Below are 27,452 nucleotides of genomic sequence, written 5' to 3'. Positions count from 1 at the left end.
CGTTCTTCCTCCAGGTGTTGGTGGTTAGGGTTTGGCAATGGAGGAGGCTCAGAACCTGCATGTCTTTGGCGGAATGGGAGGGAGTGTTAAAGTGTTCGGCCATGGGGAGGTGGGGTTGCTCCACGTGTGTGTCCCAGAGATGTTCTCTGAAGCGTTCTGCAAGTAGACGCCCTGCCTCCCCAATGTAGAGGAGACTTCATCAGGAGCAATGGATACAGTAAATGACATGTATGGAAGTACAGGTAAAACTCTGATGGATATGGAAGGCTTCTTTTGGGGCCTTGGATGGAGGTGTGGGTGCAGATTTTGCAATCCTTACAGTGGCGGTGGAAGGTGCCTGGAGGTGAGGGTGGGTTGTTGGGGGGGGGGGGGGGCGGTGGGGGGTGGCATGGACCTGACAAGGGAATGGTCTTTATGGAAAGTGGATAGGGGTGGGGAGGGAAATATATCTCTGGTGGTGGGGTAGTGGAAATGGTGGAGTATGATGCGATGTATACGGAGGTTGGTGGGATGGAAGGTGAGGACCAAGGGGGTTCAGTCCTTGTTTCAGTTGGAGGGGTGGGGTTAGAGAGTGGAGGTGCGGGACATGAATGAGAGGCACTGGAGGGCATCATCAACCATATGGGAGGGGAAATTACGGTTTCTGAAGGAGACGGCCATCTGGTGTTTTCTGTGGTGGAACTGGTCCTCCCGGGAGGAGATGCAGCGGAGGCAGAGGAATTGGGAATAAGGGATAGCATTTTTACAGGAGGTAGGGTGGGAGGTCGTGTAGTCCAGGTAGCTGTGGGAGTCAGTGGGTTTATAGAAAATGTCTGTGTTGATTCGTCTCTGTTCATGGAGATGGAGAGATCCAGGATGAGGAGGGAGGTGTCTGAGATGGTCCAGGTGAACTGATGGTCGGAATGGGATGTGTTGGTAAAGCTGATGAACTGTTCAACCTCATGGAAACAAAAGGTGGCACCAATCCAGTCATCAATGTAGCAGAGGCAAAGGTGGGAAATGGTGCTGGTACTGTGGAAGATGGACTGTTCCACGTAATTGACAAGGTGACAGGCATAGCTGAGACCCTGCATTGCTGATGACTAGCTGGGATGCAACTGCAAAGACATAAGGCATGGTCAGCATCTGAAGGACTGTGTGCAATTTTGATCCCCTTACTTTTTAATTAGTCATGGTCAAATTATGTGGGGAACAGATAGGAAAATGGAGTTGAGGCCAAAATGAGATCAGCCATAATTGTATTAAAAGGAGCAGCAGGCTCAACAGACTGATTTGTCTATTCCTGCTCTGAGCTTTTATGATTGTACATTAGACTGCTGCTTAATCAAAATCATTCACAACAGTTTCAAATGTCTAACAAAAAAAACTTTTCAATAAAACCACAAGATTTCCTCTTATTTAAATTGTTCTTGCTCCCACAATAATATTCACAGAATCACTGTAGTGTGAAAGCAGGCCATTCACCCATTGAGTCCAAACCGACTGACCATCCAAAGAGCATCCTACCCAGACCCTGCATTTCCCATGGCTAATCCACCTAACCTACACATCCCTGCATACTACTGGCAACTTAGCATGGCCAATCCACCGCACCTGCACATCTTTGGACCGTGGGAGGAAATCCACATAGACATGGAGAGGATATGCAAAGTCCAAATAGACAGTCAACCGAGGGTGGAATTGAACCCAGGTCCCTCGCGCTGTGAGGCAGAAGTGCTAACCACTGAGCCACTGTGCCATCCTGTGTTAGGCAGGGATGAAGAAGAAGTATGTCCACGCCAAGAGAAATGACCTTAGCATCTCATGCAGAGAGAAACCGAGCATGCACAGCTACAAATCAGTCTCAAAAGAGAGTGTACAGTACAAGAAGCAGTCATAAAATAAAGGACATTTAAAGGAACAAACTAGAATGTGACTCAATGGTCACAAAATAGAGCGTCTGTTCTTCTCTTAGAGTCTTATTATAGATAATACTTTATGTCATTGATCAACAGTGACTGCTGACACAATATCCGTATTATAAAGCACTGTTATTGTCTCTATTTTAAATGTTACATAATTCATATAATGTGAAATATAAATGAAGAGTTTTGTACCTGCTGCTGGCTGTCATGATCACAGGTTTATAAATAAGCCTGCACACAAGTTTGGGTGTGCCCTTGTATTAGAGAATTGCTTAGCATTCTGAGGACGCAACAAAGGGGCCAGGCATTATTGTTTTATGAAGTTTCAATGAATACATAATATTCTGTGACAGTCACCTCATTTCAAAAGCAAAGCATTTTTCAAAAGGCAAAGAACAGTGAAAATACTCTAAGTTTCTTGCAATCTTACTTTGCAACAATTCAGAAACTCCCAACAAAAATAACTGCTTCTTAGAGAGAGAAAATTGACGAAGGACTCTATCTTCCAACTTCCTGTTAACAGGACAATGACTGGATTGGAAAGATTTTCACATTGGCAAAGGTTGTTATGAAGGACTCTTCATCTCAACCTCTCCTTCGCCTGCGACGTGATGACCCTCAGGTTAAAACACCATCAGTCGTCTCTCTTTAATGAAAGAGAGCAGCCCAATGGTCTGGTAAAACTATGGAGACTTTACTTTTTAACTATCTCCCTCAGTTGAATATCAACAATAAATGGGGAGAAAATTCAGAAGTCTGAAGTGCAAAAAGACTTGGGAGTTCTAGTCCAGGATTCTCAAGGTAAACTTGCAGGTTGAGTCAGTAGTTCGGAAAGCAAATGGAATGATGACATTTATTTTGAGAGGACTCGAATATAAAAGCAGGAATGTACTTCTGAGGGTCTAAAAGGTCACATTTGGAGTATCGTGCGCAGGTTTGGGCCCCATATCTCAGGAAGCATGTACTGGCCTTGGAGTATGTTCAGAAGAGATTCACAAGAATAGTCCTTGGAATGAAAAGCTTAACATAAGAGAAACATTTGAGGACTCTGGGTCTATACTCGATGGAGGTTAAAAGGATAAGGTGGGATTTAATTGAAATTTACAGAATTCTGAATGGCGTGGACAGAGTGGATGTTGGAAAGATATTTCCATTGATAGGAGAGATGAGGATCCGAGGACACTAGGACCCTTAAGAGTAAAGGGAAGGCCTATCAGAATGGAGATAGAGAAAATCTCTTTAGCCAGAGACTGGTGAATCTATGGAAGTCACTGCCACAGAAGGTTGTGGAGGCCAGGTCATTGAGTATATTTAAGACAGAGACAGATAGTTTCTTGATTGTCAAGGGGAGCAAGGGTTATGGGGAGTAAGTGGGAAAATGGGATTAAGAAACTTATCAGCCATGATTGAATAGTGGAGCAGACCTGATGGGCTGAATGGCCTAATTTATACTCCTATGCCTTATGGTTTTAATACATCACAAACATCAAGCAGCAGTGCAGAAGTTGCATTCCTTATCAAGGACAATTAGCAAAGGACAATAAATGCCTTGCCTGGCACAGACAAATTCCTGAGAAGAATTTAATAAAAGACCAAACTCATGAGACTAATTTCCAATAATCCTCTTCTACAAGTTGTTGCTTATCTTAAGCTCCATTTAAATCTATTAAATGTACCAACCTTATTGTTGATAATTCATTAATGACTTGGAGAAGTAATTGAATTATGAACATCAGACAGAAATTGAGCACTGGCCAAACAAAGGGATGAACATACGCTGTCACCAAAGGTTATTTTTATATCTTGGATACTGCAATAAAGATTTAAACAAAAAAAACACTTTAAATGAAAATTAAAAGCAATTTACAAACGCAATGGATAAATACATTTAAGATTGTTTGTTTCCTGGCAAGCACGGCTTCACCTGCAGATCAAGGCTTCTGGTTATTTGTAAAAATCTTCAACTGTCGCTCAGAGGTTTTCAGCCTACACCGTGACCGCTATTGACCCCCTTGGTGGGTGGGTGTGTATGGGGTGTGTCTGTTGGCTGCAACCATAGGTACCATATTTTGACAGGTGCCCTGTCAGCAATGCCCATGAACAAAAAATGCAGACAGCTCTATTCCCTGTGCTTTCATGAAAGTGAGTGCTCCATATAGGTAAGTAGACAAGGCAAGAAAATGATCTTTTGTGCATTCTGGAAAATTGTTGAACTGGATGTTGATGAGATGAGTGAACAGGTTTGTCAGGAGGCAAAATTTTTATCTCAAGTATAGTATGGAATACTATCCCTTTCCAGTTCATGCAATGAAATATTTTCTTGTTAACTACCTTTGACATCCAAGTTTTGTTAATTTACTGTCAATTTGTGCAATACTTTCTTTAGTGGCCCATAGGAATTGGGTTGAGACATTTAAATTCAATCGACAAGACATTTTGAAGCTTCAGAAAAGTGGGAACCATCTGAACAAGTGTATGACTGAGCTAGATATTAAACTAAAATGTAAATCTGAAAGCTGTGTTATCCTCAGCCACATACCGCTCCACAGGACGAAGCACATGGGCACAGAACTCGAGCTTGTAGGAGCCAATACCTTGAGCAGAGTATGGGACAGAAGATCAGTTTGCTCACTGGTCACATTAAGAGGATCCCTCTTTCTTCGGAGGATGCTCCAACATCTTTAAGTGTCTGGAATAAGACCCTCTTGCATGTTGGACAGGTGGGCATAGCCAGCAAAACACATCCCCAAATTTCTGGCACCTTTCAGTCACCCTGCTGGTTGCTGTATGCTGTCACTCATATCTTCCAATTGTCTGGATTTTTTTGTGCGTTTACTTGGTCTATTGTGTGCATGATATTCACCTTCTGGTCTAAGAAGAAGAGTCATGTAAAATAATCAAGATTTCATTCATCTCTGCAATTACTTGCATGTTATAAGGATAGTCTCAACTTTACTACAAAGGCTGTTTGGAGAGTATAATTTTAGATATGCTCCCATAAAATATTACATTACTCTTCCACATAGTCCTCAACAAATCATCACTATGTTTATTGTACTCAATTAAATGGGTCTGCTCATTGGTGGCATATTATTCGTTCAAGTCATGACTTGTGCTTTTTTACAGCTCTCGCTTCTTCCATTTTGCCATCACTCGGTTTCAGAAAGCTGGGATCCTTCCCACAGGATCCTGCTTCTGCTTGATTCAGTCTCAGACGAAGATCTCAAAGAGGTTGATCCCAATTCTGCATTTCTTCATGCTGGTTTTCAGCAGATTTCCAGAGTGCACCTTCTGTCCTCCTCTGGTGAACAAGCCCAAACTGAATTGGGAGAGTTCAGAGTTTTGGAATTTGGGATGGAATTGGCATCAACCTCATCAACAAGAGATTCTGGATTAAGACGTATTCAAAATGTCCCACCCAGTCTTAAATACATTGAAAAATGAAACACCCATAACACTTAGACACAGTTCCAGAGATTCACAATTCTTTTGAGTGAAGACATTTCTTCTCATTTCAGTCTCAAAAAATCAACCCCTTACCATGAAAGTGTAAGTGACTCTTCTAGATTCCCCAGTGAGGGTGAACAACCTCCTTAGAAATAGAGTAAGTGCAAGAGAATGGGAAAATTTCAACTGCTCCACCTTTTTTTTCAAAAATGGGGTCGATTTACACCTGATTACCTTACCCTCTCAGACCACTTGTTACCTCATCAAAAATCTCTCAAATTAGTTGAAGAGGATTTTCTTTTAATGTTAGCTTTCCTTAATTAATCCACATTTGCCGAAGTGACTGTTGATTCCGTCCTAAATAATTATTTCTAAAATATTTGCAACACTCAGATTAAACTAACTGGCCTGTATTTTCTGGTATTATCCTTATAATTTTCTTTTGGAGGAAGTATGAAACATTTGTAATTCTCTGGTGTGTCATACCACCCTGGAGTTGCATCTTTAAGGAATCAACTTTAAGTGAATCATAGATTGCCATAGAAATGTATGTTAAATGTGGGGTTTGGTTCCTTCAGACAGGTCTAGCTTGGTAGAAAAATGCATGAGTTGAAATACTACACCGTATGTGTCGTACTGTGTATTTCCAGTTGAAATAACACATGGAACAAAGAAATTAATAGATATAAGAGAAACTGAGTGCAATTAGACACGTCAGGACTTTTCTCTCTGGAAAACAACATTAAAATATTAAGTTGAAATAATGTATATTCCTAAATACCTGCATTAATAAAATTACATTAAAAATCAATTATAAATATAGAATAAATGTATACAAATACTGTAATGAAATGCTAAAGTTACACAAATTGATGAAGTTTAAGTTGACCATGCTCCAATTAGTGGTAGATACTGATTGATGTGATTACAGCAGAATTCCAGAACTGCCTGCATTGATCAATCTCTGCCATTAGGTGGAGCCAGGAGATACCAGACAACAGAAAGATTAAAGATAGAGGGAGTAGGATAATTGCTTTGGGGGAGGGGGAGGAGTGGTGGTGAATGAGGGCATGTGGAGAAGGCCTGGATACAATGGTGTGGAGGTGATGTTTTTACCAGGAGGAGAGACCAGGATGAGGGCATAGCATTCAAGTGAAAGCACAGCACATTACAACTGAGATGAGGAGGAATTTCTTCAGCCAGAGGGTGTTAACTCATTACCACAGAGGCAATGGAGGTCAAGTAATTGAATGTACTTAAGACAGAGATAGATAAGTTATTGATTATTAAGAGGATCAAAAGTTACAGGAGAAGGCAGGAGAACGCAGTTGAGAGTCATATCAGCCATCATCGACTGGCAGAACAGATGAGATGGGCTGAATGCCCTAATTCTGCTCCTGTATCTTATTGCCCACTAACTATGGGTGCCAAACCTGCTGCCAGCCTCTCCCCACCCAAGCCTTTGAGCAGGCTGATAAGACAAAAACTTTGGCTCTCAAGTGTTAAACCATAGGACCTTATAGGGTTCACTTACAGAAGGATATCTAAAATTAAGAATTACTCTTACATTGCTTTTGAATTTCAATCTTAACTTTGTTATTCATGCTTCCATTTGCAGTTAAGACATAAAACATACAGCAAAAAATCGAGAATGAACTGGCACTTTGCGCAGAGTTCAATTGTGAATATTGCGAGTCTTGCCAAGACAATCAAGAAAAAGCTGATTAAAACATACAAATTAAAACATATTGCATGACTAATTATGATTAACACTTGAGGAAAAGCAATTAAATGCAAGCAGAGTTTTAAATAATAATATTGAGAGATAAATAGAGGATATGGACAAGCAATTATGATTAAATCAATCATAAATACATTGTTTGCAGAATTATTTCCCTTTTATGAATGCTTAAAAAATTTGGAAAATATTCAGGTTTAAATGGTCCCTGAACTCTTTCAGTGCTGCTCTGTAAGTTGTTACAAAGTGAGTAAGAATGGTCAACTGAATGATTTTCCCTTAACTCCCTCTGAAGAAATACTTCATGTCTGTCCTGAAGAATCTCCCAAAAGAAGGTTCAGATCTGAAACTCTACATCGCTAAGCCATCAAAGTTTATCCATATTTTGCCAACTGTACTGCACAAATTGCAGCATGAAATGCTATCATTTTAAGACTTTCAGTTTTTGTATACATTCAGCCATATTCTAAAATAATCATTACTTGCTGAATAACTTTGCCAGATAAAGCAATGTTTAATAATTTAGCCTCTCTTTTATTCTTTCATGTCGGCATTGCTAGAAAGGCCAGTGTTTGTTGCCCATCCCCAATTGCCCTTGAAATAAGTGACTTGCTATGCCATTTCAAAAAGCAATCTATAGTTCACCATATAACAGTGTAAATGGAGACACATAATAAGGCAGACCAGGTAAGGATGGCAGATTTCCTTAGCTGAAAGACAGGTTTACAGACAATCAATGATAGCTCCACAGCATCATCACTAAGACTTGCTTCATATTCCAGACTTTAATTAGTTGAATTTAAATTCAGCCAGCTGCTAAAGTGGGATTTGAATCCCTGCTCTAAGAGAATTGTGGAAGTTAAGATCGGACTCTCAAATGCGTTAGCTTCATTGCTTTAATGTCTGCTTTGCAAACAACCTTTTACAAAGGGCACAATCTATCACCAAAGCAAAATTACTGAAAGATTATAACCAATGCTTTTTAAATTGGGTAATATATGCTATCCAGGAAACATTTCTCACACCATGCACATTTTAAATAAAAATTGCAATCTATCTAGTGCAAGATCAAGCTGAATTTTTTTCCCCCCAATAAGTTAAATTACTTTTAGCTTAACTGCCAAGGAAGACTGTCTGGCAATTGTATTTTAAAGACTTAAGAGAGAAAATCAATTTTTTTCCCATTGGAGTGCAGGACCTATTAAACTTAAGAGAGCACAACTCATTGGCTTTACGTGTAAATTAATCACTCTTGGTGTCACAGGCACTCAGAAGGGCTACATCCCTTAAGGAGAAAACTGAACACTTAACTCTAATAACTACACTTAAAAAGTAGCTCTGCTAGAGGAAAAGACTGACCTGTAAAATATTTCTGAACTTAAGGTATTACACCATCCTTATGAACGGTTTTGGTTTTGCTTCTTTTGCAGAGGAAAATCAATTCCCATATAATAGTTTGCAGCTTGGCAGATTTTCAAAAGGATTATCTGAACTGGTTCCAGAATTACTTCAGTCATTTAAAGTATAGTGAAGTTTTAACACACCATCTGGATTAATTGGTAACATTAGAAACTTTGTTACTAAGGCCTGCATGGTGCAATAATGTTTGGGGTGACAACTCACCAAATTAGTTGATAAAAAGGATGGCAGACTTCCTGGCATACTGAGAATAGCTTTCTCCCAACCAAAGGCAGCAGAGGTTTGTCAGTGGAAATGAGATTATGTCCAGTATCCTAATGAATTGCTCCATTTTCAATGAGCAACATACATATCCTTGGCACTTAAAACAAATTCCGGCGTGAGGCATTGCTATAAAGTTCTGAGATTTGTTACAAAATAATTTCTTGAATTTAAAAGTGCAGACTTATGATATTGTGACTGCTGTTTGAAATGTTATACAGTGCCATGTGACAGGTAGAATGATGTAAAGTTTTCAATTTCTAACAGCACTTGACATTTGTTACCTGCCAGACTCAGTGCAGCTGAGAAATGTCTAATGTACCGCTGAGGGTTTTAGCCAAGACGCTACACTTTTAAGTGCAGGACACAAACATTCCCGAGCTTCATTTTTTTTAAATTAAGCACCACTGAATGAAAGCATGTTATTTCATAGCAAATCATGTGTGAGGCATTACCCACCGTATACACTATTTGTGCATTCTTTAATTTCTAGCGCTACAATGCTCTCTCCAGCACGTAGTCCAAGGGAAGCCAGAATGATTTCTTCTGTCTATTCATACATCCCCACTTGAAAGGCTGAAAGGGAATTACCAGTGGCTCTGTTATTGGCCAATCGTGTTTCTTTGGAGTTTTGGAAAACGCCGGCTGCATTGGACAGAAACACACTCGTGTATCCGTGTTTTCTAAGGGTGACCTCCCTGGTGGAAGATAACTGACAGCCCTGAGGGAAATGCACACAACACCACTGCAATTCCTGTCAAGTTATCATAAAAAGCTGCATTGATTGAGTCAGATACAGCAGCTTGCAGAAACGTGCAGTAAGGCTTCAGATAAAAGGGCACTTTCAAGCTGGGAAACCAAGCCAGTGGGGAATTGTGTTTGCTTTGCTGCATTGTCTCTGCCTGCGCAACACAGACTGAAAGACTACAGGAAGTAATACAGAACCTTATTACTCCAGTTTTGACAGAACATCAAGCAGTAACTGTTCACAGTGCTTTGTACTTGGCAATTTTACCACAGAATTCCAGAGGATAAAAACGGCACAATTGAAAAAAAATTGACAGATATTTTTAAAAAAATCTGGGATTGCTCTTAGTATACAGAGGACTCACTGCACTTTGAACGGACACAGAAAATGTTGATTCCTTCTCTTTTTTTCTTCAGCTGCAGTCTCTCCCTGGGAGCAGGGGGTCACAAAAGTTTGGATAATACTGGAAAAAGGCATTATCAAATACAGCATGGGCCTTGCAGTTATACCTTCTTGCTCCCCGAGGTGGACAACTGCCGCTCAATGGCAAGTCACTATGTGCCGAACACAGTGCAGAGAGACTCTCCAGAAACGGATAGTGATGCCTCTTTGCAAAGACTTCGACAACTTGAAAATGTAATGGAAAACAATACACAGTGGCTGCAGAAGGTAGGCTAATCATTTTCTTTTTGGGAAAAGCTAGACATTCTTTCTGAAGCAAGGTAACTTTTTATTTGACCAAGGAAATGCATCAAGGACACAAACTGACAACTGTCAATAATGTGACGGGGGATATAGTGACTGATGGATTCCTTGATTGTCTTGCCACTCTATTAAAGCTGAGCTTTGTGGACTGCTACAGCATTGTTCCCGTCCTTATAAACAGGAACTTTTGTTCATATTAAATTCTCTAGTATATCTTGGTATAGTTCTTATTATTCCACAAAGGTTTACAATAGTGGACCAAAAGAACGTGTTCGCAACTCGAGCAAAGCGATTTCATCATAGAATGAGCAAAACGCTGTTTTTTGAAGTAGTCTCAAATGTGAATTTTCTTTACAAATTATGGGCATCAAATCATGATGAGTGACCGAAATGAAAACTGTGTGGCACAAGTAGCCAAGTTTGGTAAGTCTGCATATCCACAGGTGAGATGGTACTGTTTAACTTCTTTCTGTCCATCCTGTTTTCAAAAGGAATGCTAATACTTGTAACACCAGCTTGGCTTAAAACCCAAAGATAAAACATGCAGACATGAAAATATACAAAAGTTCTGTACCACGTGCAAACTATCTTGCCTCAGAACATATTACCTTTTAAAAAGATATCAAAATAATTGCATTCTTACCAGCAAGTTGCAGTTTTCCTTCAGTGCATTTAAAATTAGTCTGAAGCAAATAAATGCAACTTTTTAAATCAGCATTTTGGCAGTTTTCTGCCCAAACATTCTGTTACTAAGACTTGCTAAAAACAGCAACAAATTCTACTCCAGATTGTACTTTAGCACCTCCTTCCCCTCAAACCTCATGCTTCAAGTGGCAAAGCAGTTGGATCGGCTGCGCCAAGTTCCAATGAAGATGGTCGGAAAGGGTTTGCTTGGTGGTGGGCAGAAATGCCCGAGTGAACCTACACTTTTTTAAAAAGTTCATTTTCTGCTTTGTTGTAAAAATACCTGGTCTCCAATTGACAATTTCCTACAGCAGCATCACAGATATCTAGAGCAGTGTGTGAAGGGTCAGTGATGCATCCAGCAGGACTCACTTTTATGCCTCTGTTAAGTAAGGCTAAAAATAGCCACATAATTCCCAGGAGAAACTCCTTACATTCCTGGGCCATAACATGATTGAACATTAATGGCAAGTTGTTAATAGTAAGGGTTAATGTTAAAGTATTAAGAAACTGCTATCTGCAGGTCAGATTAAAATGAAGCGGCAAATACCTTCATCATTTATTGTGGGAAATACATAGACAAAGTACTGTTAAATGGATTTCTTTCTGTAAGTATACTGGTAATCGGGATTTCTACAGATATGAAAAAGTGTCAGGAAAAAGTTTTAAATAGTTGTGTACTGTAGCATTCGATCAGAAGGATCAATAAGTTTCTTGTAACACAAATACAAACAGAAATTGCTGGAAAAACTCAACAGGTCTTGCAGCATCCGTGGAGAGAAAGCAGAATTAATATTTCGGGTCCAGTGACACTTCTTCAGGATAGATTTCTTTCTCTGGTTGCACAAATAAATGCAGTATTTTATTCTGTAGCGATGACCATATTTTGTGCACATTGTTATATGTTGTCATCTTACACCCCTACGTACCTTAACAGTAACAGCTTTCATTCTTCTCTCACCACAATTGAGAAGCAATGGCTTGTTGTGCACTCTTGTAGTATACCAATATGACTCCTTCAAGTGGTAAATTAAGACTTCACAATTATGAATCACAAAAAAGAGAAGCCATCTGGATCATCATATAAATGCTAGCTCTGAAAAAGCTACTCAGTTTGACTCTCTCTTTTCAATGTATTCGTCTAGTTCTCTTTTGAAGCAGTTTCCATTACTTTTTCATACAATATATTCCTAATGATAAAAAACCTATTGTGTAAAAGTAACAACTCACTGCACAAAAACCAAAGATTGTCTCTGCTAAAATACTGGTTAAAACATCTGCTCACAATTTATTTGCGCATTAAACAAACAGGATAATAATTGTGAAAACAGTGCTGACAGGAATTCCACTTAAATACATTACCCCCTGGTAAGTCCCGATCTCAGTTGAGCACATCCGGAGGATGGCTTGAGGAGTGACATGGGGAGAAGGTTTGACAATCTTAGACAGAATCAAATAACACCCCCAATCTTTCTAGTACAGCTTGCCACACTAAGCCATGTCAAAACAAACATTTTGTAAATAAATTAATGAAAAATTGAGGTAACTCTAAGCCGGAACAGTTGGATTCCAGCACTATTACTAAATAAGTTGCACTGCATTATTGTACTGTTTCGCAGATAGAAAATTATCTCAAGGCAATATTACCGGTGTTTTGTTTAAGGATTCTTAAATTATAATAATTAATAATGTGGGAAGGATGGCAAAGGATAAATATCTGCAATTGCAGAGACCTAGAACAAGACTGCTCCTCCCAACTGGAAACTGAGAATGCAGGACAAAGTTTTTTTTTAAAATGGCGTATTTTAACAAGAAATTTATATCACAACGTCATAGCTACAAAACCAAAGCTGGCAGAAGTATTTTTAGCAAACAAAAATGTTCTCAAGAAAAAAAACATTGGATTTTGGTTAACTGTTTCCTGCAGTCAGCTGCAGAATTGTCATGGATGGCAATTCGCCAAGTTAGAAGAATGATACAAAAAAAGTAATAGAATATGCCTAATATTTCCCTTGACATACAAGATTATTTTTAATCACCACCCTGTGAGCTCTCTGAAGAACATATCAGTTCCGTATGGCGGATAATTGGATGACATCGTAATTATGAATTAGGTAGTGAGAAAATTGTTTGGAGAACCTTCTTTATACATAGCTTTTGGAGAAAAAGATGCTTTGCTACCTGATGGTAAAGACACAGCATCTTTGCAAGAGTAGTTTGGCAAGAAATGGCAGCTAACAAGTTGCAGTGTTTTGGGAAGAAAACAAGGTTGTGAGATTATACTTAAAACCATCATGGAGTTGACGTGATTGACTGAATCACCTTTTTCTGTGCGGTAAACCTTGATGGACCTCTAAAGAATATCCAAATTGTGCAGTTAATTTCTATTGAGTTTGAGTGCATGCCCTGTACAGAAGTATTCACTTCAACTCTCCAATGAAATAATCTTTGGTGTTACTCTGAGTTTGCTAGCAAGATTAGTTGACTCTGAAATTGCTGATCTGTAAACGCGAAGCTTCTCGGCTCACTCATTTGTGTCTTAGCTGGCAGACACTCAATGGACCCAAGAACGCTTGTCAACAATACTCCTTCAATATGGTTCTCCCATTAAGAGGTGATTATTAAAGTCAGCAGGCACTTACCTCAGCTATGTCAACAGCACTCTTTACTGTGATTAGTGTAGTGGAATTGCCAGCTTTAGAATCAGTAGAGAAGTTATCTGGTTAAATGGTTTTCTGTGCTGTGCTAAGCAGTAAACTGATTGCTGAATCTAAGCTACTGGTGTTGTGTTTAATGTGCCATCTTCCAACTAGCAGGGTTCCCTTTTAAACTTACCATTCTTTTCAAAGCTAGCAGCTTCACAATCCTGATCTCAAAAAGAAGTTACCAATTAGGTTACTGGTGTTGACAGCCTGCTCAGCTCTGCAACACTGTGGATGTTATAAAATAATTTTTGTCTCACGCTCCAAACTTTGAGCAACATTTGGACGATCGGAGTGCTTTAACTTAATGAGAATTAAAAGACTAGCATTTATATCCTAAAGTGTTTTACAGGTAATAAAGAACTGCTGAAATATACTCACTTTGTAAAGTAGGAAACATGGTAACAAAATGGAGCATGTTCCAACAAAAAGCAATATGATGATGATATGATTTGATTTTATGTTGTCAATTGAAGGATAAATATTGGCCATGGCACTGAGGATAATCTCCCTGCTGTTCTTTAAAACAGTGCTGAAGAATCACCAGTGGGCAGATATAATCACATTTTAATGTTTTATCTGAAAGATGGTACCTCTGACAGTATAGCACTCTCTCAGTAGCACACTCGAGTATGAGCTCAAGGTTTGTGGTGGTATTTGAGCAACAACCTTCAGCCTCAGAGGCCAGACTGTTATCAAGTGTGCCGGACTGACAGTTGGTACTGTTCACATGTGAAATACCAGCAGGTGCAGAATGGAAGAGATAAGCAAAGACATAAAAGGATTAGACTTCGGAAATTCTTACTATGTTTCCCATTATCATTATCCATTTGCTTGAGACTACAGTTAATTGTGAATCTATACGTATGTGAGTGTGTGCATATATATATGTATCTACATTGGAAGTTCAAACGTGCATAGTAAAATTAAATAATAATTTATATTTTGATAATGAAAATGTCATTGAAAAGATGTGAAAACACTAAGTGCTTAACGTCGTTTCTTAAAGATGTGTTTATTTTGGACATATAGCAATCTTGTTCTTGCACAGCAATGTTGTTAGCTACAGCTTGGTATTAAGAAAAGAAATTCTTTCAAATAGTTATCTCCAAGGGATCTGTTGTTCATGTCTTCCATGTAAGGAGACTGGAATTTAAATATTGCTTCCCTTGTTCTGTCTGCTCAAGCAGATGGCAGCTTGTCAGCTTAAATAATTGCTGCAAATATTGATAGATTGCTAGATTTCACTAGGGTTAACAATACCTGATGTCAGTGGATAAGAATTAAAATATTTTCGAAATACGGTCCAGAGAGTGCATAACCCAAATATTTATATAACAACACATAGCTGTAACGATAATCTCTTCATCTAGACAGGCAGTCCCTTACTGCTGAGTCAGATCTTTCCTGTTTAACACTTCTTCAACTTGTCACCTGTTTTAATTCTTTGGCAACTGGTTAGCCAAAATTTGGCTTAAAGGCTACTTTATTATTTTGCTTGGCAACATCATTCAAAATTAGGGAGACAAGTTAAACAATTTAACGTGGTGTTGAACAAACATCTGGCATTGACAAGTACAATTATTTCAAATAAATATATACTTTTTAAGCAAATGCAGTGGAGATATAAATACAATTATTTGGCAGTGGCTCTTTTAGCATTGCACTTCATAGAAACGTTGTAGTTTCAGGGTAAAATGTGAACTACATATGTATTGGAAAAATGCACTTGTAAATCATTCAATCAGAAAAGCTTCAGAACAACGGAAAGCTAATTTAGTTGACATACTTAAGAAATACAGCATTTGTTTTGTCCTTTTCCTCTTCCTTTTAATTGTCAATGAAAGATTTTGACAGCAGTCATTCCTACAATACATGCAATAACGATCCAAGTTTCTTCAGTAAATTTTCCTACTTGTGCACTTTCTTAAATAGGTGAGTTTGCATACACTTAAAATAACATCTATAAAATAAAGTATACATCGACAAGTCACAAACTTTTAAAAAAAACTAAAGTTACCCCAAAGATTATTTTAAGTTTTCGCTGCAAAAACCTCCCTTTTAAGTTGAGACACTTCGGATTTCCAGCTTTAATGCAGTCTATAACAGGATGAATCCTAATGGCAGCTGCAGTTTGACTTCACTCCTCTAACTACAATGCACAGAGTATTGTAGAAACCACATAGAAAACATAGTCAGAAAAAAAATCTATGTAGGAGCAAATTACTGCTGATGTTGGAATCTGTACTGAAAACAAAAAATGTTGAAGATCACAGCAGGTCAGGCAGCAACTATGGAGAGAAAGCAAGCTAATCTTTCAAGTCTAGATGACATTTCATCAAAAACTCAATAATGCTGAAGCTGGCAACCTGAAATTGAAACAGAAAACGCTGGCGACACCTATGCAGAAAGGAATACCATTAATGTTTCAGGTCAATGACCTTATGTCTGTTAGAGAGGGATGTAGGAGGAGAGGGGAACAGGAATGATGGAGTGAAAGACCAAAATTTTCCCATCAATCCCAATTTAGAGATTTACAGTGAGAACCAAACAAAAATTGTATAAACAAAAATTAAACTTTTTAAACTTCTGTCCAAATAGTCGATAGTACTGACAATGAAAAGGAAACAGCATCAAGAATAAAAATGATTTTACATTGCTCATAATTTATAAGCTATTAATTTTTTTAAAAAAGTATTGCTGTTGGAATAAGTTATGCTGTTGCGTTGGGGTGGTTGCTGAGTTGCAGTTATGCGGAAAGGTAAATACAATAAAGACAATTATAGCCCTAAAATAATAAGAAGTTGGTTTTATAAAATGTTAAATAAGTAGTACAAAAATAAGACATCATTGCTACCTGAATCTTTCAGTATTAGCAAGGGCGTAATATTTGTACCAGATGTTTGTCACGTGACATGGAAGAGTCCACATTGAAATGTAACAAGATCTCGACAATATCCAGGCTTGGGCTGACAAATGATAAGTAACATTTGCGCCACCCAATTGCCAGACAATGACATCTTCAATAAAAGGCAATCTAACCACTGCCCCATAACAGTCAATGGTATTATGATCACCAGGTCCCCTATTATCAATATCTTAGGGGGTCACCACTGACCAGAAACTCACCTGGATTCACCATATGCATACAGTGGTGACAAGAGCAGGTTAGGAATACTGAGAGGCTAGGAATACTGCAGCAAGTAACTCATCTCCAGACTCCTCAAAGCCTGTCTACCATCTATAAGGCATATCATGGAATACTTGCCATTTGCTTGGAAGTGTACAACTCCAACAAATACTCAAAAAGCTTTGACATTATCTGGGACAAAGCAGCTGCTTGACTGGTGCATCCACTTGTTCTATCCACCACTGATGTTCAGTAGCATCAGTGTGTACCATGCACTCCAGAAATTCACCAAGGTTCCTTAGATAGCACCTTCCAAACACTTGACTACTTCCCATCTAGAAGGACAAGGACAGCATTTACATGGGAATACCATTATCTGCAAGTTCCCTTCCAAGCCACTCACCATACTAACTTGAAAATACCATGGCTATTCTTTCACTGCCATTGTGTCAAAATACTGAAATTCCCTCCCTAATGGTATTGTGGGTCGATCTGCAGCACCATGGACTGTAGTGGTTCAAGAAGGCAGTTTACCATCACCATCTAAAGGACAACTAGGACCAGACAATAAATACTGGCCAGCCGGTAACACCCATGCCCCATGAGTAAGTAAAACAATACTTGCTTCATTAAGTTACCTGTATTACAAATAATAGGCTTCAATGGAATGGCAGTAATGGGTAGGAATCACTATTTTAGGTCTTGGTCTATGTCTAAACAAATAGAGTATTTGTTGGTATCGTCTCTTGATTTAATCACAGTTATTACATGTGCAATAACATTCAAGCTGCTACAATTTCTTCACAACAACTGAATGAGCTTTTCCAAAATCCATTCCATTGACAGTATAACGATGCCTCATTTTGGGCAAAGAGAAAGTATATGTGAATAGGGTCCCTCGTTTTAATCCATCTTGGCCATCAGAAAAAGTGATTTTGATTCTTTAAAGCAGACAGCTATATTACACTTCAATTAATTTGTACTTTGCTAGTTCAAATTATGGAGTCAATTACCAGTAATGGCAATTTTATTACTAGCCTTGAGAAAAATAAAACATGACATCAAATAAGCACATATTCAACATTTAAAAAGGGCAGAGTGCCTTATTTAAAAAAAAAAGGAAGTTCAAGAATAGACCATTTAAATTTTCCTTAGAACACTTGGCAGTTGGGTTTTAACCTGAGACTAAGACTGTTTAATTGATGTTTGATGGTAAACTTTTTATTTATCCTTGAATACTCATTAAATGGATAGCTTGGATGGAGATAATGTTTTGACATGGGTTGGTAATTAGGTGTCCATGAAAGAACACTTTTTCACTGCATATATGATTCTTGACGCCATCTTAAAGCAGGAACCATACAAAAGCAAGATGTGGTTTTGATTCCTTGTGAACAACCCTGAAAACTAATGATCCCAGTGTAGATAATCATGAAAAGATTTCTACATGGGTGCAAGAGTTTGGTCTAGGCATGAAAATGTTAAATATCAACTCAAAAGTCATGGTTGCATTCTAATGTCAAAAGGAAAACTGGCTTCTCGAGATTAAGAATAGGAACTTTCTGATGAAATACTGAGTCATGCAGACCAGGTTTGTAAGAACATGAGCTACAGAAGCAGGAGAAAGTGAGGCTGCGTCTTGAGACTGTTCTGCTAAGGCTTTAACTTGATTTTCACCTTCTTGCATTGGTCACATGTTCTTCCATTCTCTTGGCATATCAGAAATCCACAGATCCCTGCCCTAACCAAAAGATATTAAATAGAAGCAGAAGTCAGACATTCACCTCATCAAACTGACTCTGCCATTTTGGGTAATCTGATTATGGCCTTAACTCCACTTTCTGCCTGTCAATGCACTGTATGTCTAACTCAAACTTCAAAATATTCAAGAGTGACTCTATGGCTATGACTTAGCCTCCACTAGCTTGTGTGGAAGAGAATTCCAAAGACTAGTAACTCCCAGATAAGAAATTCTTCCTCACTTTTAAATGGGAGACAACTTAGTTTGAATCTATGCTCCCTAATACCCCCAAGGGAGAGCATCCTCTTGGATCCTCTAAGCATTAACCCTCATTGAACAGCCTCAGGAAGATTATCGCCCATTCTTCCAAAATTTAATGAGTTTTGACCCAACCTGCTCAATGTTTCCTTGAAAAACAATCTTTTTAGCCCAGATGTAAGCCTAGTCAGCCTTATTTGAGCTATCTCTAATGTAAGTATATCGCTCTTTATGCAAGAAGTCAAAAACTGTGTAAAGTACTCCAGCAGTATTCCAATCTCACCACCACCTTGTTGCAAGACTTCCCTACTTATTCGCTTGGGTTTAGCATAGGAGGCAAGCATTGAGGTGGTATTGAAACTGGTGTCCATCATCATACTGAATGGCAGAGGAAGGTCCATGGGAGCTCCTATGTTTCTACAGTTCAGTGTTCCCTTTCCAACACCGTCCTAATCATTTGCTGCATCTACAAATTAGCTTTTGTGATTTATGTCTCAGGACACCCAGACCCACTCTTTTCCATTCTTTCAAAACCCATTTTTTCCAAAGTGGATAAGCTCACATTATTCCAATTATATTCTATCTGCCACATTAACCTGTCTATACACTTCATGTGACAAATTACTCCCCGCGAAGTAAAATTGAAAAGTATCCACATGACTGTTAATTGCTAATGACTATTGGTGGAAAGTGCTGTTGTGCACGTCAGGTTGGGAACAGTTTGGGTTATGACGACTTTCAGTCTTTTGGCCTTCCAGTACTCTCACATGCACAGCAACCACTGGGTAAATATCACAGGAAAATCGATGGAGCTGTGCAATCTTATCCAGGCAAAGTCGTTTCTTAGGAAGAGAAACTGTCAAAGGCTTGCTTACAAACCAAAACAGAATAACTAAAAAAATCGACCCAATCTCTGAATTCATAGGAAATTCACATCTTGTTATTTGTTTGTCGTTACTCTAATCTCTTTTTGGGACCCAGAGACTTCTCCACCTTAAAACATTTTTGTATCTCTTCAGGAAGCAAATGATTTCTGGTCGCATTAATATTCAGTTGAGCCTCAAAATCCAGATCTTATGAGGTCTATTTGACAGTGTTGAACAGCTCATATTTGTCAGAAGTCAGCCAACAGTCTTTGAAAAATTAAAATATGCTTGTCAAGAGAAAACCCATCTTCTTTGGCAGCCTTCCTTCATGAGCTGTGCCTTCACTGGAAACCAGAGCATTTTCAGAATAAAGATGCTGGCTGCTTCACATCAGGGGACTTGGTTCATGTTCTATGCATTTCAGTCTGGAGAGACCATAATCTTTAACATGCTGTGATTTACTGGTAAGTTATTTTGTTAGTAAAACTGATTTCCATGCTCATCTCTTCATCTGCTCTGGTAATTTCAATGACTCCCAACTGCCGACATCTTGGACCAGATACAGAAATGAATGCCTGTTTGTGTGGCTTCAGCTCTACATCCATCAGTTTATGAATTTTCTTCAATTCAGTTTTTCAAGTGGGATATTAGTTTAGGGTATTTCATCCATAGATTTCCAAGAGGTCAAATACAGACAAGTTCAGAATTATACTTCTTTCCAAGCAAGGGATTAAAGAACACAGATGAAACGAGGAGGAAGTTTCCAAAGGTGTGAGGTAAACTCTGAGATGATCACAGGAGGTATAACTTTTGCAGCTGCACCATTTTAGATTAGAATCTACGGTATGAGATTCCCATCCACCCATCTAATCATCACTTGTTACATTTATATCCTATACATAGATTTAAGGCATGGTTAAAATGCAAATACAGAACTAAGTTTAATTCAAAAATCTCAGCTATAAAAACACCTCTTTGAAAGAGTGGGAAATGTTCTTTTTTTAAAAACATCAAGTGTTATTACAATCTCTCTGATGTAAAATAGCAAACTAGGATCAGAGGCATGGATTTTTGTCATAAATTCCTTCCTAATCATTTGCTGCATCTACAAGACATATGTCCGGAGCAAGATGGAATGCTTTTCATTTTCTTGAGTGGACTGTGATTCCAGCACATTCAAGAAATTGCCAGAGTCTAGGACAAAGCAGCCGACTTGTTTGGCATCTTATTCACCACTTTAAACTTTTACATAATTCGCCACTGATACACAGTGGCACTGTATGGACTATCTATGAAATGTGCTGCAGCAATTCACCAATGATCCTTCAACGGATTCTAATAAACCTGAAAACTTGATCAGATACAAGGACAAAAGAGCAGAGTTAGGGGAATATAATCAATTGCAAGGTCCTCTCCAAGCCACAGACCACTCTGACCAGGAACAATGCTGATGTTCCTTCACTGTCATTGGGTCAAAATCCTGGGACTGCTTTCCTCAGTACCAGCACCAGATGGACTGTGGCAGTTTAAGGTACCACCGTCAAGGGCTACCTTAGCCAGTCCACTTATATGCTATGAAAAACAAAATAATTGTAAGACACAAAAGGAAAAGCAAGGAAGGAGGGAAAAGAGAAGAGAGAAAGAAAGAATAAACAAAAGAAGAAAAGATGGAAATACTTATCTACCCTTTAATAACTTCAGAATATCTCAAAAAACTTGACAACTAATCTGTGCACATAAAGACTCCACAAATAGCAGTGTTAAATAAAATAATAGCATTTTAATTAATCTGCTTGGGAGATAAATATTGCCACAATGAGAATGCCCCTCTTATTCAAATTAGTCCCGCAGGAATTTTTACATCACTTGAGTGTGCAGATGAGGTCTCAGTTAACTGGACAGCTGGTTTGCGAGGCAGGGCGAAACCAATAGAGTAGATTCAGTTCCCATATCAGTTGAGGATATCAAGAAAGTCTCTCGGCCGAGGCATGGTTGCCATCAGGCTAATTCACAGTCAGTCGTCTCTGTTATGAGAGAGCAACCGTATGGTCCTCTGGGACTATGATGACCTTATTTCCTCAGAACTCACTTAAGTAGCAGCGTAGATTATATGCTTAAATTAAGTAATCCAAGTGGTTTGAGAATTCAAACATTTTATTCAGACACAAATGTTTGATCACTGAGCCAAGGCTGACAATTAAAACAGTCAACAAACATAGGGAGGAAAGAAAGATTATACACAGAATTTTACAGATACTTAAGAACAATGTATGTCTGGTCCTTGATAGACAGAAATATGATGAATCCCTTGGAGTTGACCCCTGGACTCTGTGGATTCCAGCTTGAAAACATATGCATTGCATCATCCAATTTTATCCCTATTACATTGAATAGTCTGTAAACTATAATTATTTAAATTACACAGTAAGGCTGAATTTTATAGCTAAATTAATTATTTTTGCTCATATTGCAAAGTCGCTTTAAGTAGCAATATGTTTTGGGTAGCTGAAGTACACTAAAGTCAATTTCGACGATACTACCTTCAGGAAGTTGTCTCACATTGCTTCCCAGCTGGTCCCAGTTAAACTACCTGTGAACTTTTGAAATGCATGTATGGAATCCTTTTAATGTTGTGCAGCCTAAGCTTTTGTCTAACACAAAAATAAGCCAGAGGAATGGCACATTGCACATATACTTAAGAGTAATTCTATTAGCACTGAATCAGTCTGTGTGCGCATTTGTTGACTCCATATTGCAGCTGGTGACCCATAGTCTCAGTTTGTTCGATGCAGTGCAATTACAGGCTACGTTACAGAAACAATTTCTTCATTGAGCAAGGGGTGCTAAATATTTGGTGCAATAAGCTCAGTAGTGGAGTCAAAAGTCACTGTTCATTGAACTGACAATACTTTCTTTTTAAATTGTATTTAACAAAAGACCGTCATAGCCCACAAAGGCCAGACTGAAGTTACTCAGAGGAGCTTGTTTCACACATTATTTTTCCTTCTTAGAAACTAACAGTAACACACTGGTCACAATAGATCTCTATTTTGAAGTATACAAGTGTGTAATATGTGCACAGATGTGCCACAAACATAATGCTGAAACAAATTCAATTCCTAAATACAATGAATGATGGACATCTGAGTAAGAACAAAAAAAAAATCTGGAAAAATTTAGCAAGTGAGACAACATCTATGGAGAAAAGTGGGATTAATGTTTCAGGTCACTGATCCTTCATCAGAAATGTGAGAGATTTTCAGCGAGTGAGTGAAGAGAGGAAGAACAAAGCAGAATGCCTGTGATAATGTGGAAGTCAGAGGAGATGAAGTAATAAAAGAGTTTGTGACTCAACAGCCAAGTGTGGTAATCAATATAGTGAAGAAACAAATGCTGTGTCCAAATGAGCTGCGAATTGCCACATAAAAACTATTGGAATGCAACTTGAAGGGATTAAAAAAAAAGACAAAGATCGATCCAGCAAAAGGAAAAAAGGGGAAGAAACAAAACCATATAGAACGAGAGGCAGAGGTTATGATTTCACATTGTTGAATTTGATATTGTGTCCAGAAGGCAACTGAGTGCCAAATTGCACAATAAAGTGATGTTCTTCGAGCTTGCAATGAACTTCAGTGGAGCACTGTAGCAAGCTGTGGATGAACAGGTCAGCATGGGAGTAGGAAAAATAAAAAGGATAAGCAATTGCAAGCTCAGGTTTAGGCTTACAAACTGAGCAAAGGTGCTGGGCAATCACCCAGTCTGGCTTTAGTCAGAAGTGTTTAGTGCTTGGTGAGTTCGAAGGAATAAGGCGAAAGGACAGATATTGTATCTCAAACACTTGCATGGAAAGGAGTTTAGGATGGCTGAGGAGTGGATGAGGGCATCACAGAGAAAAAAGCCTCTAATTCTGGAATGAGAGGGGAGGGTAAGATCTGTTTGGTGGTTATAGCATGCTAGAGTTGGTGGAAGTGGCTGATCCATTGAATATGAAACTGGATGGACCGTGATGGTGAATAGAAGACTGATGGTGGAATCCAATCATTGCTCAGGGAGAGAGAGAAAGGGATGAGAATGAATAACTTGAAATTGATTGACCATTTTGAAGGACACTGTTGACTACACTGAGTGCAGAAGGTAGCACCACTGGAACAGAAGCAACTGAGACACTGAAACTGGGAGAATAGAATGGAGATCTTTCAGAACACAGGCATGAGGAAGTGTAGTTGAGGTAGCTCTGCGAGTCCATGAGTTTGGAATGAACATTAGCTGATAGCTTATCTCTAGAAATGAAGACAAAGAGATCAAGGAATGAAAGCCAAGAGTCAGCATTGGGCCAAACAAACATGAGAGAAAGGTCAAACCTAGAAACAAAATCAGTGACATTTTCCAGTTCATGAGTAGCACTAACACGATCATGAATGCACTAGGAAAAGAGATGAAGAAGAGGTAAATAAAAGCAAAATACTGAGGATGCTGAAAATCTGAAATAAAACCAGAAAATGCTGGAGAAACTCAGGTATGGGAGCAGCTATGGAAAAAGAAAAATATTAACATTTAGAATCTGATAGGACTCTTCACAATCTTTCAATGCTAGTAGCAAAAGCTTTATTTGGAGGCAGTATGTGGAGTTGATAGAGAAGTTGTTCAGAATGAGAACAAGCACACCTGAGCAGATGGTGATAATGGTGGATGGTCACTGGTAGAGACTCTGTTTTGGAATTCTGAGTCTGTTGTGATGGGTGAGGTGGTGTACAGGAATCAACATCAATGATGAAGAGGAAGCAATAAGGACCAAGAAAGGTTGGGGGAAGTGATATGTGATGTCAGAAGAGTCAAGCATGTGGATTAGAAGAGACTGTACTAGGGCCAAAATAGAACGATCAGTGAGGCAGGAACAAGCTTCGATAATAGGACAACTAGAGTAGCACTGTTTATGGATCTTGGGAATGGGGTAGAAGACTATAAAGGGTTTGGATTATAATTTTGGAAGTAATGTAGGTAAGGCCAGTGATACTAGATCAGTGGTAGTCAAGGATACAATGGCTTGATGTTTGTTAGTGAGGTCATGGTCTGGAGGAAGTGTCAGTGAGTTGGTATTTAACCTCTGCTAGGTAGGTCTCAGAGGACTAGGTAATGACAGTGTCCCCCTTATCAGCAAGTTAATAAAAATGTCAGGGTTGGACCTCAGTGAATGGAGCGCTGGATCACAGTATAGAGTCAGAGTCATACAGCATGGAAACAGATCCTTTGGTCCAACCAATCCATGCTGGAGTGAGTGAGAGGAGCAGAGAATTCAAAATGACTAATGTTGCAACCTCAAACTGTGGATGCTGGCAAAATGAAATAATAAAAAAAATCCAAAACCAATTAATTTTACATTCATGCAAAGATTCCATTTACTCCGAAGTGGAACGTCACAATTTTCAATCAATGTTAATAGAGATCCCTACTCACCTATTGTACTCTGTGCTACTTTCTCCCCATCCTTACCCTCCTCTCACTTATCTCTCCATCCTTCAGGCTCTCTGCTTGTATTCCTGATGAAGGGCTTTTGCCCAATACGTCGATTTTACTGCTCCTCAGATGTTGCCTGAACTGCTGTGCTCTTCCAGCACCACTAATCCAGATTCTGGTTTCCAGCATCTGCAGTCATTGTTTTTACCTAGTTGACTTTAACCCTACTGCAAATCCTCTTGCAAGGATGCCTGTCTTGAAGTAGTTTTCCTCCTCTCTCTACAAGAATCTCAGGGAGTCCCTCTCCCACTACAACTCCCAGGTCATTTCCTTTGCCCTGAAGCTCTTCAACCATGTCCTGAAATAAACTCGCTACCATAGCCACATTTGCTTCCTCACTGCCTGCCTCCATAACCAACTCATCCCACACGGACTCTAGACCATCTTTAAACCAGCAGAGTTCGGACCCGAACAGGACAAACACTACAGACTACAGATTCAAAAACACCAGCAACAGTTCTCCTTCAAGATCCTCCACTCCATGCTCGCAGCAATGCGCCGGCATCTAACTTCTCTACAGTCTGCCCTGCCTCAGCTGAGGGCTAAACTCTCTCAGAATTGCAAAGGACCCCTTCTGTACTACATCCTCAGGAGAATTCATACTGTCAATAAACAGTATTTCAACTCCATCTCAAACATCAAAAACTGTAAGTACAACAACCTTTAATCTACCCACCTCCATAACCAGCACTCCTCAAACATTCCAGAAGATTCCCCTGGCCTCTGAAACTGCTCGGACACCATTAGCTATGTGGCTGGTGCAGCTGCCACCTCCACGCTGATTGATGTCGTCACTTCTGCCCCCATCATGGCCGCTCCCACAGCCACTTCAACCCCTCACAATTCCTCATGCACCACACGTGACATCACTTCCGCCGCTCACATCATCGCTCATGTCACACGCTCAGTTACTTCCGCCCTCTACTGCTGTGATTGCCACCACTTCAGCCCCCACCAACGCCAGTCACCTGCATTTTGCTGACATGCCCCCCCACAGATCCCACTGTCACCATCCCCGTCCCCCAGAACCCTGAGGGGAACACCACCCTTGCTCTTGACTCCATCCCCATTCCCACCATCACACCCACTCCGGTTATAGGCAACCCCCACTCCCAGCTCCACACCGACACCTGATCCCAGCTCCCAGCCCCGCCGAGTTATCACCATCCCTCCAGACCTCCCCCTCACCGAGGACGAACGATCAATCCTCAGCAAAGGACTCACCTTCATCCCCCTCCACCCACGCATCAATGAATTTAATACACGCTGTGACGTCGAACATTTCTTCCGCCGCCTCCGCCTCCGAGCTTACTTTCACAATCAGGACTCCCGCCCAACTTCCAAGGACCCCTTCGCCCACCTCCAACACACTGCATCCACCTGGACACCCTGTGCTGGCCTATTACCCGCCCTCGACCTCTTAATTTCCAACTGCCACCAGGACATTAACCGCCTTAACCTGTCTACCCCCCCTCCCCCACTCCAACCTCTCACCCTCACAATGCACAGCCCTCCAATCCTGACGTCACCATCAAGCAGGCAGATAAATGGGGCGCAGTGGTAGTCTGGCGCACTGACCTCTACACCGCTGAAGCCAAACACCAACTCGAGGACACCTCTTCATACTGCCCCCTCGACTATGACCCCACACCCCCATCACCAAACCATCATCTCCCAGACCATACAGATCTCCCACCCACAGCTTCCAACCTCTTAGTCCGGGAACCCTGCACTGCCTGGTTCTACCTCCGTCCCAAGATCCACAAGCCTGACCAACCTGGCCGACCCATTGTCTCAGCATGCTCCTGCCCCACTGAACTCATTTCTACCTACCTCGACACTGTCCTAGTCCCCCTAGTTCAGGAACTCCACACATATGTTCGAGATAGCACCCATACCCTCCACCTCCTCCAAAACATCCATTTCCCTGGCCCCCAACGCCTCATCTTCACCATGGATATCCAATCCCTCTACACCTCCATCCGCCATGACTGGGGCCTCCAAGCCCTCCGTTTCTTCCTCTCCCAACGTCCCGAACAGTACCCTTCCACTGACACTCTCATTCATTTGGCCGAACTGGTCCTTACCCTTAACACTTTCTCCTTCGAGTCCTCCCATTTCCTCCAGACCAAAGGGGTAGCCATGGGAACACGTATGGGCCCCAGCTATGCCTGTCTCTTTGTTGGTATGTAGAACAGTCGATCTTCCGTAATTACACTGGCACCACTCCCCACCTCTTCTTCCGCTACATTGATGACTGCATTGGTGCCACCTTGTGCTCTCGCGAGGAGGTTGAGCAATTCATCAACTTCACCAACACATTCCACCCTGACCT

At 40.0% G+C, this 27,452-nt stretch overlaps 2 protein-coding genes across 4 annotated transcripts in view; one reads left to right on the top strand and one right to left on the bottom strand.

Annotated features, from left to right (window-relative positions):
• mcph1 (microcephalin 1) overlaps positions 1-27,452 on the bottom strand; it is a 308,959-nt gene that overhangs the window by 76,537 nt on the left and 204,970 nt on the right. The window lies entirely within an intron of this gene.
• Positions 9,394-27,452, top strand: part of LOC132834288 (angiopoietin-2-like) — an 85,615-nt gene continuing 67,556 nt past the window's right edge. The window contains exons 1-2 of one of the 2 annotated variants that reach the window (XM_060853023.1): positions 9,396-9,587; positions 9,934-10,186. In XM_060853023.1, the coding sequence (XP_060709006.1) occupies positions 10,061-10,186 (126 nt within the window). In that variant the 5' untranslated portion in view covers positions 9,396-9,587; positions 9,934-10,060. Of the gene's footprint in view, positions 10,187-27,452 lie in introns of both variants that reach the window. The other variant, XM_060853014.1, reaches the window with a different exon arrangement.

Source organism: Hemiscyllium ocellatum, chromosome 3 (genome assembly GCF_020745735.1).
Source record: "Hemiscyllium ocellatum isolate sHemOce1 chromosome 3, sHemOce1.pat.X.cur, whole genome shotgun sequence".
NCBI lineage: Eukaryota > Metazoa > Chordata > Chondrichthyes > Orectolobiformes > Hemiscylliidae > Hemiscyllium > Hemiscyllium ocellatum.
The sequence above is the reverse complement of the archived record's forward strand: the minus strand, read 5'-3'. Positions and strand labels throughout refer to the sequence as shown.